The 15,848-nt window shown below is 33.0% G+C and overlaps 1 protein-coding gene across 30 annotated transcripts in view; it reads right to left on the bottom strand.

Moving 5' to 3' along the window:
• FIP1L1 (factor interacting with PAPOLA and CPSF1) overlaps positions 1-15,848 on the bottom strand; it is a 64,702-nt gene that overhangs the window by 15,091 nt on the left and 33,763 nt on the right. For 16 of the 30 annotated variants that reach the window (XM_033425438.2, XM_033425434.2, XM_033425430.2 and 13 more), the window contains 5 exons: positions 14,542-14,635; positions 12,686-12,842; positions 3,496-3,522; positions 1,408-1,462; positions 7-62 (listed from right to left, as the gene is read on the bottom strand). In XM_033425438.2, coding sequence (XP_033281329.1) covers positions 7-62; positions 1,408-1,462; positions 3,496-3,522; positions 12,686-12,842; positions 14,542-14,635 — 389 coding nt within the window. The remainder of the gene's footprint in view (positions 1-6; positions 63-1,407; positions 1,463-3,495; positions 3,523-12,685; positions 12,843-14,541; positions 14,636-15,848) is intronic. The other 14 variants (XM_033425436.2, XM_033425435.2, XM_033425433.2 and 11 more) reach the window with 1 other exon arrangement.

Genomic DNA, 15,848 nt, shown 5'->3' on the forward strand with positions numbered 1-15,848 from the left:
ACTTACCATTGCCATATGGAAAAGCACGTGCAGAACGACTATCATAACCAGAGGAATGTCCACTGTCGAAGAAAAATATATTTTTATGTGTTGCAAGGAAGTTCTGAATTTTAATAATTAGGTGCAAATGCAAAACATAAAGCAGAATTATGACTTTTATTTAATCACCATATAATGGTACCTGTAATTCTGTAACTTTATTTTTTAATACTTAAAAACACAGGCTGTTTAACCTCAAAACCTAACACCTACTTGTAAAGAAAATATAGCTTGTTAGTATTAACATGAGTAATCCAATCAATTCAGCCTGACTCACAATAAGTAACAGAAACTTCGAGGCTAACAAAGTATTTCAGACTTTAGTTAAAATTTTGCCTTAAAAAACTGACTTTAATAATTAAAAATCAGTTGTGAAAACAAATATATGTTTAACAAGAACTTAAAATTAAATCGTATGGTCTCACAAGTCACACTTCACCGAGTTTTATCATTTCGTTTGAAAATCATATGCTTGGTTTGATGTTATTGATGTAAAGTTCTCACAATTTTTCTTTTTATATAGTTTAAATCACTTTTTCAGAAATACAGTATTTTTTATAGAGTTTATTTGCCACTTAAGAGGAAATAATAATAGCTACCATTTATTAGTTATTTCTATCTGCAAAGAATGGTGCTGATGCTTTATATTCACTAGCTGTTTTAATCTTCACAACTCTATCAACCCCCCATTTGGTAAAAGAGGGATCTGAGTCTCAATGAATAGTTTTGAACCTTGCCTAAGAACACAAAGCTGGGAAATTCTGAAGCCAAATTTGAACCAGGTTAGTGTGATTCCAAAACCTATGGGGTTAAACATGGTATTGCCATCCATGAGGTAAATGTTCTTTACCACAGCATTCCAAATAACATAAACCATAAAAGCAGGGTATAAAAAATAAGGCTACTGCCACGCAGAAGGGATCCAATCTTCCTTTGTGGAAGCTGAGTTGCACTGGGTAGCAAGGAATAAGGCAGCTTTGCTTTACTGTGGTCCCTGAAAATAGTTATCCTTACTTAATCCTAAAACAGACATGCATTATTCATGATTACTAATCATCTGTTTGTACATCCCACAAAACTTGACTACAGCCAAGATTTTACAATCTAGGGGTTTCTTTAATAAGAGTATCGTAAATCAAAGCAAGATATTTCAAAATACTATCATTTAGTTTTCTTTGTCCTGTTTTGTTATTAGGCTATAGGTCCAACATCTTATATAAAAGTAACTAATACAGATCTAGACTTATGAATTAAAAGGCAGGTACTATTGTTTATAAAATTAAACCTTTGAAAATATTACCAAGATACATATGATTCTTCTGTCAGAAGCCTATCAATGATAAAGTTTACAGTACCCATACTGATTACCTTTCTATTGTTGGTATAAGAGACGGAGGTGGAGCGCCTGGTGGAGGAGGAAAACCTGAAACATTCAATCATAAGATAAAAAAAGTTAACAGAATGTACACTTAATGCCAAGAGTTAAGGTTGCTGTGTGTCACTAAATTTCTCTGGGGATATAACGTGCTTCTCTATGTTATAATGGACAGAAAAAAAGTGGAGCTTAAATTTATGAACAGATTTTTGGAGGAATATAACTTTAAATGAACAGTCTGGTCTAATACACAGAGCACAAACTGGGAGTCAGGACACCCGGTCTTATTTTCAGCACCACACACAGCCCATTTTGTGAGTGTGAGAAAGTTAATCTCAATGCCTTACCTTTTCCATATATAAAACAGTAGTAGTGTTGCCACCAGATATATTTTAAGTATTTTAGAAGAAAAGCAAATAAAATAGCATTTACCTCTTTCAAAAAATATTTTGAGAGTTTAGATGTATATAAATTTCCTTAAAATGTATAATTTATAAATAAAATCTTACCAGTAAATATATAAATGCTTAAGGCTGAGAACATCCATCATAAAATACGTTTTAAATAGCACAACCCTAAAGAACTAATTTATAAAGAAAAGCACATAATATAGTTTTTAAATTAGTTTAGAAATGAAATAATTTGCACCTTTATATCATGAGGTCTGCATTGTGAATAATTCACAAAACCTAAATGAAATACCACAGAGTATGGCTACAAGGGACCTTAACAGTTAAATCTACTCTGCACTTTCAAATTCAGATAGGCAATAAAATATCCCAACAAGACTTGAAGATTCTACAACTTATGATACCAATTCCTTATGACACCAATTCCTGCCAAGCTTTAATAACCCTATTAGGAAGCACATTAAATTATATAATTCGAATCTCTCTCACTACAATTCATATGCTGATCTGCATGAGGACAAAAAGCAATCCATTGAAATACATGTTTGAAAACACTTCCACTAAGCCTCCTTTTTAGTATTCTAGGTAAAAATGAACCCCAGTTCTCCTAACCCTTCTCAAAAGTCCATTTAAATCCATTTTTAGCCCTGCTTCAAGCTGTTTCAAATTCACCATGCTCATCTTCACTGTGTCCAGTTTTTAGGTTCTCCTCTATTAAGCATCTTAGCAGTGTAAAATTTAGCAATTACTACATTAGTCCTAGAGTCACAATCCTACTTTATATAGCCTTACAATGACTTCTTTTTAACCTATAAAGACACACCAATGATTCCTTTATGACTTTTCCTAGTATGTCTTTTTCAGCCATATTCATACATAATCAGTGACTCTCTATCCCACATCTAAATATGTATACTATCCCATGCTATCTAAACTCCACTATTTTCTGTTTATCAAGGTCATTTTGAACTTAGACCCACCCTTCCAAGCATTGTCACCTCTCATTCTCTTTATACTTCTTGACTTTTAATACTGAACTCAGTAAATACACTTGCTATCATATTTGTATCACACTACCAAAAAATAAAAAAATTTAAAAAGAACTGAAAAAAAATGTAAAAAACACTGGGCCACATATAAACTCCTATTGATCATATCCTTACAACAATGAACAATTTAATCATTGCTCTATGAACAACCATCTGTCCAGCTGTCAACCTATCTGTGTGGTTCAGAACATACTTTCTCACAACATTGAGTTATGCCAGCAGGGTAAAAATAAAAAAATCAGAAACCATGATAAAGTCAAGATAAATGATCTTTCTCTTCTCTTGCAGTCACTTCATCATACATAAAAAATTCATTGGTCTGAAAAAACAATTTTTAATAAAAATTTTATTTTTAATCCTATACTGTTTTCTTTAATAAATTGATATGGTAAAAACTTTCTCAGAATGTCTATTTCTACAGAAATGGGTAAGACAAGTATAAGAAAACTAAATATCTTAATCAAAACTCGAATGAAGCAAAGGCAGAGCTGAAAATAGGACCTTGAAATCCCAATAGCCTATTCCACATTCTAACCACATCAACACTGTCCCTCCTGTAACTGTGAGCTTGAAATTTCATGTTTATTAACAATGATGGAGAAAACATGAAAAAAAGTTTTACCTGGAGGTGGTACAGTTATTGGAATACCTAAAAAACAAGTGATGAAATTTAATATAGTAATTGGATTTCATAACCTGTTATGTATTTATGCCATCACCAAAGAAAACCTTGAAATAAAACCCCTCGCCTCATTGTCCTGGCTTATTCCGTCAAAAGCAGCATTCTGTTTTCTTGCAGAGGACCAACAATTCAAATGTAACGTCAGACTTCCTGATGAAATCCCAGTCTAACAACTTCATAACAAGGTTTCCCCCACTAGTTGTAATCACAAACGAAGTGAGACATCAGTTAAAAAAGCACACTTGTGCATACACAAATATCAAACTCCATGAAATTAACACTAAGTTTGATAATCAACATCTGCTCTTGTTATTTTAACAGTTTAATAGGGAAAGTGATCAATGGGCTCTTAAATACTGCAGGTAGTGCAAGGTAACTTGGAAGATGATGGATATTCACTTTAGTAAAGCTACGATGGAGGTTCAAGTGTTAGTGTGAATTGTTTTACTGTTGTTGACAGGAGTGTGGAAAGGTTATTACTTCCCTTGACTTGTGGGAGGATAGGGGGTATAGCCAATTCATATATATAAACCCCTAGGGCACACTAAGTCTACTTCTATAGAAGTCAGTAAATACTAATTTGAGTGACTCTCACTCATTGGCACACATTATTAAACTTTAAGAAATAAGCTATGTATAAACATTCTCAATTTACATTGGTCAAATGTGCCTATAAACCCTAATTTAAAATTTATGTGTCGTGCAAATTATAAGTTTGTTTGAAGAAAAATGACATTTCTAAGTAGAAAAATTTAAAAAATAACTTTTTCAAGGAAAATTTTATACCATAATAACTTCAACAAAGTCAGAATGGTTTACTAAATCCAATCTTAAAAACTGCATCAAAACTATTCCCAAAGAGGAAAAAGTAATCTAATTTATTAACTAAATGCATAGGAAAAAATAATGAAAAGAACTGCTTTCAAGTGTTTGCTTGTCAATGAAACATCTGCCAATAATTTATTTAAACTTTTTCTGTGCATGTTTTACCAGAATAAGAGGTTTATACAAAAAGATCTTAAAGCAGCAAATGGCCTTAAAATGGAGAATGAAGCACCTTATTTTACCACCCGTGCAATAAAAGGATATGCTAAACTTACAAACACCAAGAAGATTGAAAAAGATATATAAGGCAGCCATCATGTTTCAAAAATCATTAGGCATCCACAAGTCTACTAAAATGAGCTACACTTCATGGTAATTCTCATCCATCCTGAGGTACCTTGCTGCTTCCTATATTACTAAGCTAAAAGAATCCAGCAAACAATACAAACTAGCAGAGTCCCAGACACCAAACTAAATGGGAAATCAAGGAAGGCAGAGCATATTAAATGTACTTAATGTCTACTATTACTTGATTTTCTTTAGAACAGTATAGATTTTTTTAGAGCACTACTGGACTTCACTATGTGACCTAGTTTTCACATTTAAATACATGACTATTTAAATGAATGACTATTGTCCTAGGTGTGTAAGATAAAAAACCATACCAACTTCAGCAACCCACTCTGTAATCCTAATAACTTTACCTAAGTCAATACACGAGCAACATGCATCACTTCAGCTAACTACAATGTGAATTCATGTGAAGTAAGAAAATACTAGTCAGACCTCTCAAAATTTAGTCCTCAAAAACATTTATCAAACTTTCACAAAACATAAAAATAAAAGAATATAATCAAACTATTAAGTATGCTACGAAGGTAGTTAAAATTACAAACATTTTGCTTTAAATTTTAATCTTACTACAGTAGTATCATAGGACAGATTTTTAAAAAATCAACTGAAAAGAATTAAGAACACAAAAATTATGCAACATAGATAGACAGATATAGATGTCTTTCCAAACAGTATCTACACATCAGAAAGCTGGCATGAGAACTTATAAAGGGTCCTTCTTGTGAGACCCATATTTCATCTAAGATAATTCAATGCAAATCTTTATTGGTAAGTGTTCACTGAAACAGAACTTAAAAGTTGACGAAACATTATACAATCCATTCTTTGACAATTAGCAAATGTATTTTCAAAATGCTACTAAGAAAATTTAATATGTGATATAATGTGAAACCAACACAATTTTCATCTAAAATAATCACCGTTTGGTATTTGACTTTTGTTAACAAAAGAAACAGTGTAATGAAAAAGAAAATGCATCTCAAAATTCCCCGTCCTGTCTCCCTCAACAATCGCACCTTTCCTGGCCAACATACATGCTGCCCAGCCAACAGGCTTGAAATACACAAAGCACGTACTGTGTTTCTTTTTTGTATCCTTTATCTGTAAAATGAGTAGGGAAAAAATGTTTGTTTTCCTGGAAAGTTTTGCATACAATAGTAAAAGCAAGATTTCTATTACAGGCCAAAAGTTTTTGGAAAAGTAATATTGAAGTTCTAAAGGGAATGAATAGATTAGTGGTTTTGAAACTTCAGTGGCCATCAGAATCACCTCAAGAATTTGTTAAAACACAGATTGCTGGGCCCCGCCCCTAGAATTTCTGATTCAGTAGGTCTGGAGTGAGGCAGAGAATTTGCATTCCAAACAAGGAGATGATGATGTTGCCGACCGGAGACCATACTTTGCGAATCACTGGATTACATCCAAACTTCTCTACTAATTGCATTGCTGAGCACCTCAATATTCAAAACACATAACATAAATTCCATTTCAAATTCTTATGAAACAAACAAAGCATGTGACATTCTTAAGTAAAACAGTACAGCTGTATGACAGCCTATACCATCTGGCATCTTCAAAAGAAAGAGAATAGGATTTAACTAATTCCAGTATGTAATAAGTACTTGTAAACGTAAAGAAGCATAGGGGTGGGGGGGGACCTAAAATCCTATTTAGGGACTGAAGGAATTGATGCAAAGAAACAGAAAGACAGCAGACCAGCAAAACATCATATCAAAAGGAACTCATCTATATTTCAAAAACTCCCACGAAGTTAATAGAGGCTCTGTACTCAAAAGATAAATGAATAAAAATTATCTATGAACGCATTCTCAATGTATCGCATCATTATTTTATACAGCTATGGCAAAAAAGAGTTAGGTGATAGCAATCTCTGACATGGCTTCCATTGATCCCTGCCTCCTGGTATTCATGTCTTTTTATACCTCTGGTATTTATATCCTCCCCTTGAGTGTGGTCTAGATATAATGACTTATTTCTAACAGGCGAAATACAGCAAAAATGATGGGATGTCACTTCCGTGACTAGGTTACAAAAGAGAGTGACTTCTATTTTGCTGGTTTCCTCTACTGTGTTCTCAGCATTCACGCTCTGATGAAGCCAGCTACCTTGTTGGAGAGGAAGTGAATCTTTTCAACAAAGAGGTCAGTGAACTTGAACAGAAATCTTTTCTTAGTCAAGCCCTTGAGATGACCATCTCAAAGCCTCTGAAAGAACTTGAAGCAGAGGACCAGCTAAGCTGTCCCCACATTCCTAACCCACAAACACTGTTCAATAATAAATGTATGTTGTTTTAAGCCACTATGTTCTACAGTAATTTGTTATGGAGCAAGAGCTAATACATATAGTTACTACCTATCACTTCTCTATTCAGTTCAAATGAAAGAAAAAAGCACAGCAGAAGGACTATGTGAACTATGCTTTCTATTTCTCACTTGTAAATGACAAATTTCATCAACACTAGCATGTTACAAATTGATAGCCTGATCACTTTCCTTATGTCTCACCAATTTCTACTGTCAAGTCATCAAGCTCGTAAGTAAATTCTGCACAAAAAAACTGAGTACAAAAAGTTTTATAAAAATCTTTAAATATTACCTTCCACCACATGCTTTTCTATGTATCAATATTTTAAATAGTATATATACATATACATCATCTACCATGTACCCTTTTAAAAAAAACAGAATGTAGACTACTATAAAACTATTTCTTAATAAAGTAAAATAATTAATCACAAAGGTACAAAAAGGAATGGAAGTAATTTTAAAGAAAAAATGTTAGAAGGTGATATGGTCACTAAACTTAAAGCAACAAAAATAGTTATCAGCATACTCCACACCTAAAAAGTAAAAAAGATAATTTTACATTAACTATAAAATGGGTGAACTATTTTATCTTTATTAAGATCTCTTAATCCTATTATAATCTAAAAGCCTATGGAAAACAAAAATTCTATGTTAGACAAAAACGTCTCTGATAGAAATATCAATATTTTTACAAATAACTTGTAAAGGAATTAATCTCTACAAGCTCACGTCTAATGGCAAAGTGACTGGAAGAGTAGCACAAACAAAAGGCAAATATTAAACCATAATTAAATTCTACAAAATACAGCATCTATGGTGTATTAAAAATATAACTATAAAGGGAGCATCCATGGGGAAAAAAGACATTTAAAAATATCAATATCCTGAAGGAGCTTTTATTTTCTATTAAAACTTAAATTTAACTTAATTGTGCCAAAAAATACTATTCGTTACACATAATTAGCATTACACCCTACTTTGAGTTTATTGAAAACACTGACAGACTCTTGGTTTTTTAAAAAAATACAGAAAAACACAACAAAATAGAAAACGAGTACAGTTCTCAAAAACTTCAAGAAATTATTTTTCAAAAGGTATTTCTAGAAACTACATTTTTAAAATGCTTACATTTTTGGCAAACAGCATCAGTTAATATGTGGATTTGCTGTGTAAGACCAAAAATCTTCATGGAACTATAAAATCAGCTTAATAAATGTTATATTTACAAAACAGCTTCTCAAATAAAGGGACAAAATTGTACTTCCTCAAGGATGCAGAAAATATTCATCGAATACAGGCTAAGCTTCTGGCAAAGCAGCAGTTCTCAAAGTGTTATCTGGAGCTTCCTGGGCGTCCCAAAGGCCCTTCTAGGAATCTGCAAGGTCAAAACTCCTTTCATAAACACTAGGCTGTTATTTGCCATTTTCATGCTCATTCTCTTACAAGTATACAATGAAGTTTTCCAGAGGCTACATGACATGTGAAATCACAATAGATTTAATGCGGAAGCAAATAGGAGAATCCGGTTTTTTTCTATTAAGCCACATAGTAAAGAGATTTGCAAAAGTGTAAAACAAGGCCACTGTTTGCACTAAATGTTGTCATTCTGGAAAAATAATTTTTCATAAAAATATTATCTTAATATGTAATGGGATTATTATGCATACTCTCAAAATAATATTTTAAATATAATATTTTAGGGCTCCCCTCGTGGCGCAGTGGTTTAGAGTGCGCCTGCTGATGCAGGGGACACGGGTTCATGCCCCGGTCCGGGAAGATCCCACATGCCGCGGAGCGGCTGGGTCCGTGAGCCATGGCTGCTGAGCCTGTGCGTCCGGAGCCTGTGCTCCGCAATGGGAGAGGCCACAACAGTGAGAGGCCCGCGTACCGCAAAAATAAATAAATAAATAAATAAAAATAATATTTTAATTTCTCAGGTTTAATTTCTAATAAAAAATAGATATAACACACATAAATAAAAGCTCTCTGGGGTCTACAGTAATTCTTAAGAGTATAAAGGGGTCTGTAACCAAAAAGTTTGATAGCCGCTATGCTAGAAACCATACTGCTAACAGGAAAATAATCTAATTTTAGATTATCTAATAATCTACTTTTCTGGTTCACTAGAAAATGAAAATAATAGATTTTCTGAAAATTAAGGAAGATCTTGAATAACCAGTGTTTGTTTTCAAGCTACTGTTAGTATGGTGGCAAGGAACCATATTAAATACTTTTTCATTTAAAAAAGCTAATCCAGAACTCACAACATTCACTTAGGACCTTACATGTTTGTTGTACTCTCCAAAACAAAACCTCCTCTGCTCTCCGTACAAATCCATTGTGGCCAGAAATATGATTTTGGCCTCTCTGTCACTTTCATGTATGTTCTAGATGTATGTGTATTTGAGGGGGAGAGGAAGCAACACACCTCTTCTTTTCTGTTAACTACCTGACAGTAAAAGTTCCTTGAATGAAGCGGTCTCTATCAATTCACTGTTGCTAAGGAGTAACTGTCCACTCATGCAAGAAGCCACATCTGTAAACCTCCAAGAGCTGACCATAAATTTAATCCTCCACACCAGGGCGTTTCTGAGAGTGAATAGTAATAATTAACCTGGGACAAAACGTATAATAGGACTATTCCAAGCAAATCTGGATAACACCCCAAATTAAAGGCATAATACATCATTACTATATTTGTTCCATCATATACAGAACTACAGTCTTAAAAACTTAAGCATTTGAAAGCTAATGTTAACAAATGCAACATTAAAATGTTCAAATTAATTCCCCAAAGATTTTTCTTCATTTCTCCTTTAATTATTTCTCAAGGAAGCAAAAAGGAAACCCAAGGTTTCTCAAAGACAAATGGAGTATTTTTTAAGGCAGTACTTACAAAAAGACTCCTGAACCACAGCTTTCTTTCATTAGTTGCTTATGCTTCTTAAGGTGATCTAAATTACAGCAAACTATACAGAATATACTGTAATCATGTGACTCTGTGGTAAATGGTAACTGAAAATGTGGCTTTAATCAAGGCCTACGTTCATCTGGTATATGTACATATATCTATGCAGCCATACTGTAGTTTAAAGCCCGTGCTCATTCTGATTAATAAGTGCCTGGACCAACTGTTAATCTGATAATCCCTTTGGTGTTATGGATACATAAATATCCTGTTAACTCAATTAGCTAACATATTAAGGGAATGTCAAGTATACACAAGACCTCTGTGATTAGCGCTGCAGGGAAACATAAATGGAAATACACAGCCTATGCTCTCTCCAACAGCTCACAATCTAGTAAAATAAGGAGTAATCCAGATAGTCTCAACTTACAAATATTTGGTTTCAATATGAATTGGTATCTTTCCCTCGCTACCACCCCCAGCAAATATACCACAGATAGGTACTGCTTAACCAGCATTAGAATTCATCTGAATTTGTATTCCTTCAATGCTGACAGGATGACATGGAAATGTTCTCAAGGATAAGCATCAAAGGAAATCTGGACAGGTGTTTAAAATATGGAAAGCACGTAGCTGAAAATTAATATTAAATCGACAGCTTAAGCAATAATCACTGGTACTCTACAGTATAATGTCATAGATAAGCTAAACATAATTAAAAGATTTGTCATCCTTATAAACAGAGGTTATACGGCAAAGAAATGGAATGATTCTGCCATTTTGAAAAAGAACGCACATCCAGATAATGCCATTGCCTATCAATATCCTACAGGGCTTCTAAATATTCTTATACCAGGGAAGTATTTATTTTTTTATCATTAGTTCACACCGCCTCTCTCTCACTTACTTTAATAAATACCAAGTGTTGAAATATATGTTAGCCATCTGGGAATATACTATATTAGCTAGCAAATAAGAAAATTCTTTTAAATCACCTTTAGTAGCTGGTAAAGCTTAAATAAGATTACAAAGCAATGTAGTGTAAAGACTGTTATCACATACATTGATCATCTTTTAGTCTCATTAAATCAAATACCTTCAAAATTAACTATTTCTACATTTTATCTTTTTCATAGGGCAAAGGACTCATATATGGATCACTAAGTCCTCATTACTTTCTCTTTTCATTTAGTTAATTCTCACCACATTAAAGATTCAAGAGTCACAGATCCAGGCACAACTTCTGAACGGGTTCGGATTCAGAACAAGCAATTTATTGTTGGAACAAGAAATTCACTGAACTTTAGAAATAATGTTCTCTTGAGTAACCTCTCCAGTCTTCTCTTTCCTCTATTTTTGAGACAACAGGTTCCCTAAAGCCGTAGTCAGGTTTCATAATTATCCTTTTTGAAAGCAGAAGTAATCTCAGAAGAAAATCAAAGGCATTGTGCTTGTGGGGCTAATGCAGTAGGTGAATTTTCGAGGCCAGGATGAGTATTACAGGGAAGGATTAGTCACACCCTTTAAGTGCTTCTGTACTCTAATCACAATCACCACCGCTTAAAACAAAGACAACTCTCTTGCAAATTCAAAGTGAGTGGACAAGCCTCTCTAGTATAAACGGATTTTTTTTTTTTTTGCGGTACGCGGGCCTCTCACTGTTGTGGCCTCTCCCGTTGTGGAGCACAGGTTCCGGACGCACAGGCTCAGCGGCCATGGCTCACAGGCCCAGCCACTCTGCAGCATGTGGGATCTTCCCGGACCGGGGCATGAATCCGTGTCCCTTGCATCGGCAGGCGGACTCTCAACCACTGCGCCACCAGGGAAGCCCTAAACTGATTTTATTAATAGAAAGCAAATTTTAACATATGTAGCGCATGTAGTTCTGGTTAGGACCAGGAGCTAATTTTTAACATTTACTACTCGCATTCTCCCTAGGAAGAAAGTAATTATTATCTCAATCAATCCTGTTAGTTTCATTAAAAATTGATTAAGGGATATAAATATTGAAAGCCTATCATGAATAAAATAAAAAAGGTCTTCAGACAAAAGGATGAAAGTATAAAATTTGGTAATTATTTGTGAATTTTTTTCTACTGTCACTGATCTAGTTTTTAATAAATAACCAAAAGTGACTAAGAATATGATAAAAAATGACATTAATTTTCTCTCTTGTGTAGTAGAAGTAAATATCAGATACCTGGCACCCAGAAACAGTCTCCTAAAAGGAAACCAGTATACAAAGAAAGATGACCAGACAGACTGAGATTTTCAATTCAATCCCTTCACAGGATGTAATTTTTTTGACCTACACCATTCTGAAAGTATCTTTAAATTTTTTTTCAAAACAAGTTAATATGATTCAATGTGAATTTATACATACACAACTAGCAACTTTAATTTGGGGATCACTATCATATTTTTGGATCACAATTTTAGTGTCTGTCCACTCTTCCCTATTTTAGTACATTGCTTCTTTGCTTTACTGAAAAAGTAAGACACATATACATCTGTTTCAGTGTGAATCTACTGAAGATTTTACATAATCAATTTCATATTCTATTACTTTTAATGTAGTGCAATCAATGAAGATTAATGTAGTGAAATCAATGAAGATGCTATTTTCAAATACATACTTTACTTGTTAAATTCAAAATTTTAAAAACACTCATAGGTTATTTTTCTTTCAAAATCAAATGTCTTATTTACTATTTACCTGGTGGTGGAATCAGAGGTGGAGCAGTGCTGACAGTGGGAGGAGGTGGAAGAAATGGAGGAGGTGGAAGGTGAGTGGGAGGAGCTCCTGGAGGGAAAAATGGCGGTGGTTTGCTAAAATTGTTGTCTACTTCAGTAGCAGATCTTTCAGAAAGGACCTAAAATTAGAGCATAGTTAATTAAAAAGATGAATAAATGTTCTTATCTAAGATTAAACTCAGTAAATGAATCTCATTTAATCTAAGAAATAAGTTTTATTCACTTACATATATTCTGGGGAAGCAGGAGTAATTTTTCTATGTGTGTGATGTGTGTGTATATTATACAGATGTGAGTATTCACTCTCAAACACACTTTTTTAAATGTTCATATTCAAAGCCTAGACAAAACTGAATCATTACAAATAAAATTCTTAAGGAATAATTGTTCTAAAAATATTCTAAACGAGACAATTAAGTACTTCATAAATAAAATGTAATGAGTATTATCTTTGTTACTCAACCAAAGTTAAAGTATTCAAATTAAGGCAATATAATCATTAGTCATAGATACTAGCATTAAGAAATTAACATGGCAATAGAACCAGATATTCACTGTACCAAGGCCTGTCATTATCAGGTTGCAAAGTAAGAGACTATAAGGCATGCATCAATAGGGTGCAACTAACAGGCAGCCAGATACATAAAAAACTTCTTCATGTGAGCCTTGTAACTTTAAGAACAAGGGTTTATACTTAAAAAGTATTTACAAAATACTGATCTATGTGAACAGGTAAGGGACAGAAACCGAACCTACAGGAGAGTGGCACCTAGAAATCTGAATTTTTGACAAGCTCCCTAACAGATTCTGTTTGAGAAAACTAGAAAAAACAGGCAACATGATTTTATATATTTAATGTATACTTTTCAAATCCTTGCTGGCTAAAGCATATCATTTAAACATATAACCTTTCATTAACTTTTCCTACATTTAAGTACAGTAATTTTTGTAAGGCTTATGCTGATAAGCTAGTTCTTAAAGTAGAAAGCAGTATTATTTTAAGAAAGCATGACATTTTAATGGTGGGGGTAAAAAAGAGGATTATCTTCCATTTTAGAAATAATTTACCTCAAAAGGTGCTAAAAAGAACATTTACATAATTTACTGAAGGTAATAAAGAATCAAAACACTGGACATCTTTTAAAGTACTCAGAGAAAGAAAATAATGAAAAAAAGTGTGGTCAAGCTAATAGCTGAAAGTCTCAATTACTCAAAGTTTAAACTTGAATTATACAAGCTAATAACTCATCTTCTTTCATTCTTTCACTTGAAAAACAAAGAGATCTACTTCACCCAGAAATGTCACATTAAATAAATTATGGTATAGCCATACAATAAATCTATCATGAGGAGGTGTTAAATATTTTTAAGAATATGGGAAAATGCAAATGATAATTTTATATGGAAAAAAAAAGGATACCCAAAAATATAACCATAGTAGTATCTATCCCAATCTTGCTTAGTGATGAGGAAGAGATGTACCAAAATGTTAAGAGTGGTTATCTTTAGATGGCAGAACTATCGACGGTTTTATTTTCTTCTTTAAACTTTTCCCATATTTTCCTTTTTTAGCCCAATGAGTCTATATATCACATTTATAGCAAGGAAAAAAATATCTTACTGAAAAAGATCCAAAGGTTATAAATTTTAAATGGAACAGCTTTCGTAATAACATGGTGATTGATTCCACATTTTAAATCCCCTTTGTAGTACCTAAATCACCTTACATATAGCATAGTGCTATGAATGAATAAATTAAATTAGAACACAGATATAATCCTTCATTTAAAAAAAATAATAACTTTTAAAATACTAAACCTGTATGTTGCTGTTTTCATTTGCCCGTCGCCTTCCTTCTACTCGGCTGATAGTTATAGTCTGACCAATAACATCAATTGCCCCAGGTAATCTCCTGTAACATAAAAATTGAATCATTTCAGTTTCACCTAATTAGATGTTTGGACAATAACACAAATATTAGGTGAGAAATAAAGGCTAAAACCCTTTGCAATGTAATTTAAAATAAAATCAGATCACAACACATCGAAAAAACTTCACTTAGATCTCATTACTTTGCATAGTCATAAAAACTAAATTTTATTAATTAGCTAAGACCAACACACCAAACAATGATCATAATGCTAAATTTTAAGTATTTTTGTAGGTTTTCTTCAAAATTTACTATTTTTTAATAGTCTCCAAGTGAATTTATTTTTGTGGAACTGAATCAGTAGCAAATGTTAAACAAATGGAAATAAAAATTTTTGGCCACTATAATTGTAACACATATCATAGTTCTATTACAGAAATCTTAAAAATTCCTCAAAACGGCTTGAAAAGAAATAATGCTCATTTTGATACATAAAGGTTATGTTCCTTAGTGATTTATTCTGAGAATTAGAAAAAATAAATAGGGAACCACTTTTTCATTCTTGATAACTTGCCTTTAGTTAGAAAAATTCAAATATTTAAATGCCAGCACCACCTCCAATTGTATTTACAACCATTAAAGTTTGTGAGTAGATGGAAAAACAGTCTATCACAAAATAATGCTGCAAATTCAATAGGAAAATCTAACAATAAAAGAAACTAACGTTAAAAGCCATTTTTACGTGTAGCTAAGAACTTTATAAAAATATATATGCTTAACAAGATACAGAAGTCACTTGTAGGAACTGGCAATGAAAAGTGGATGCAAATTAGATGAATTTCTCTTCATCTATATTTCAGTTCTGAACAATTCTGTTTTTAAAATTTTACAGAAGTAAAACAATCAAAGTACCATAGATCCTTCAGGTCACTAAGTTAGGTTCCTAAAATGACTAATAACAGCAGCTACCAATTATTGAATGATTACATTCTATACCTAAACCTCAGAATAACCCTTAACTTAAAAAATTAATATATACTTGTTAGAGATGATAAAGCTAGAGCCAGAGTGATGTCACTGACCTCAGTAATAATTACATGGCAAAACTAACTTTCACACCTGAGTCTTCCTGATTCCAAAGCCTCAGACCCCTTCCCTTGAGCCATGCTGCCTTCTAGCAAGATAAGCAGCCTTTGAAAAACTTAAGACTTTTGGAAATCAAGAACTACTGAAGGTATGTTTCAAGTAAACCTTG

This window comes from Orcinus orca, chromosome 4 (assembly GCF_937001465.1).
Source record: "Orcinus orca chromosome 4, mOrcOrc1.1, whole genome shotgun sequence".
Classification (NCBI taxonomy): Eukaryota; Metazoa; Chordata; class Mammalia; order Artiodactyla; family Delphinidae; genus Orcinus; species Orcinus orca.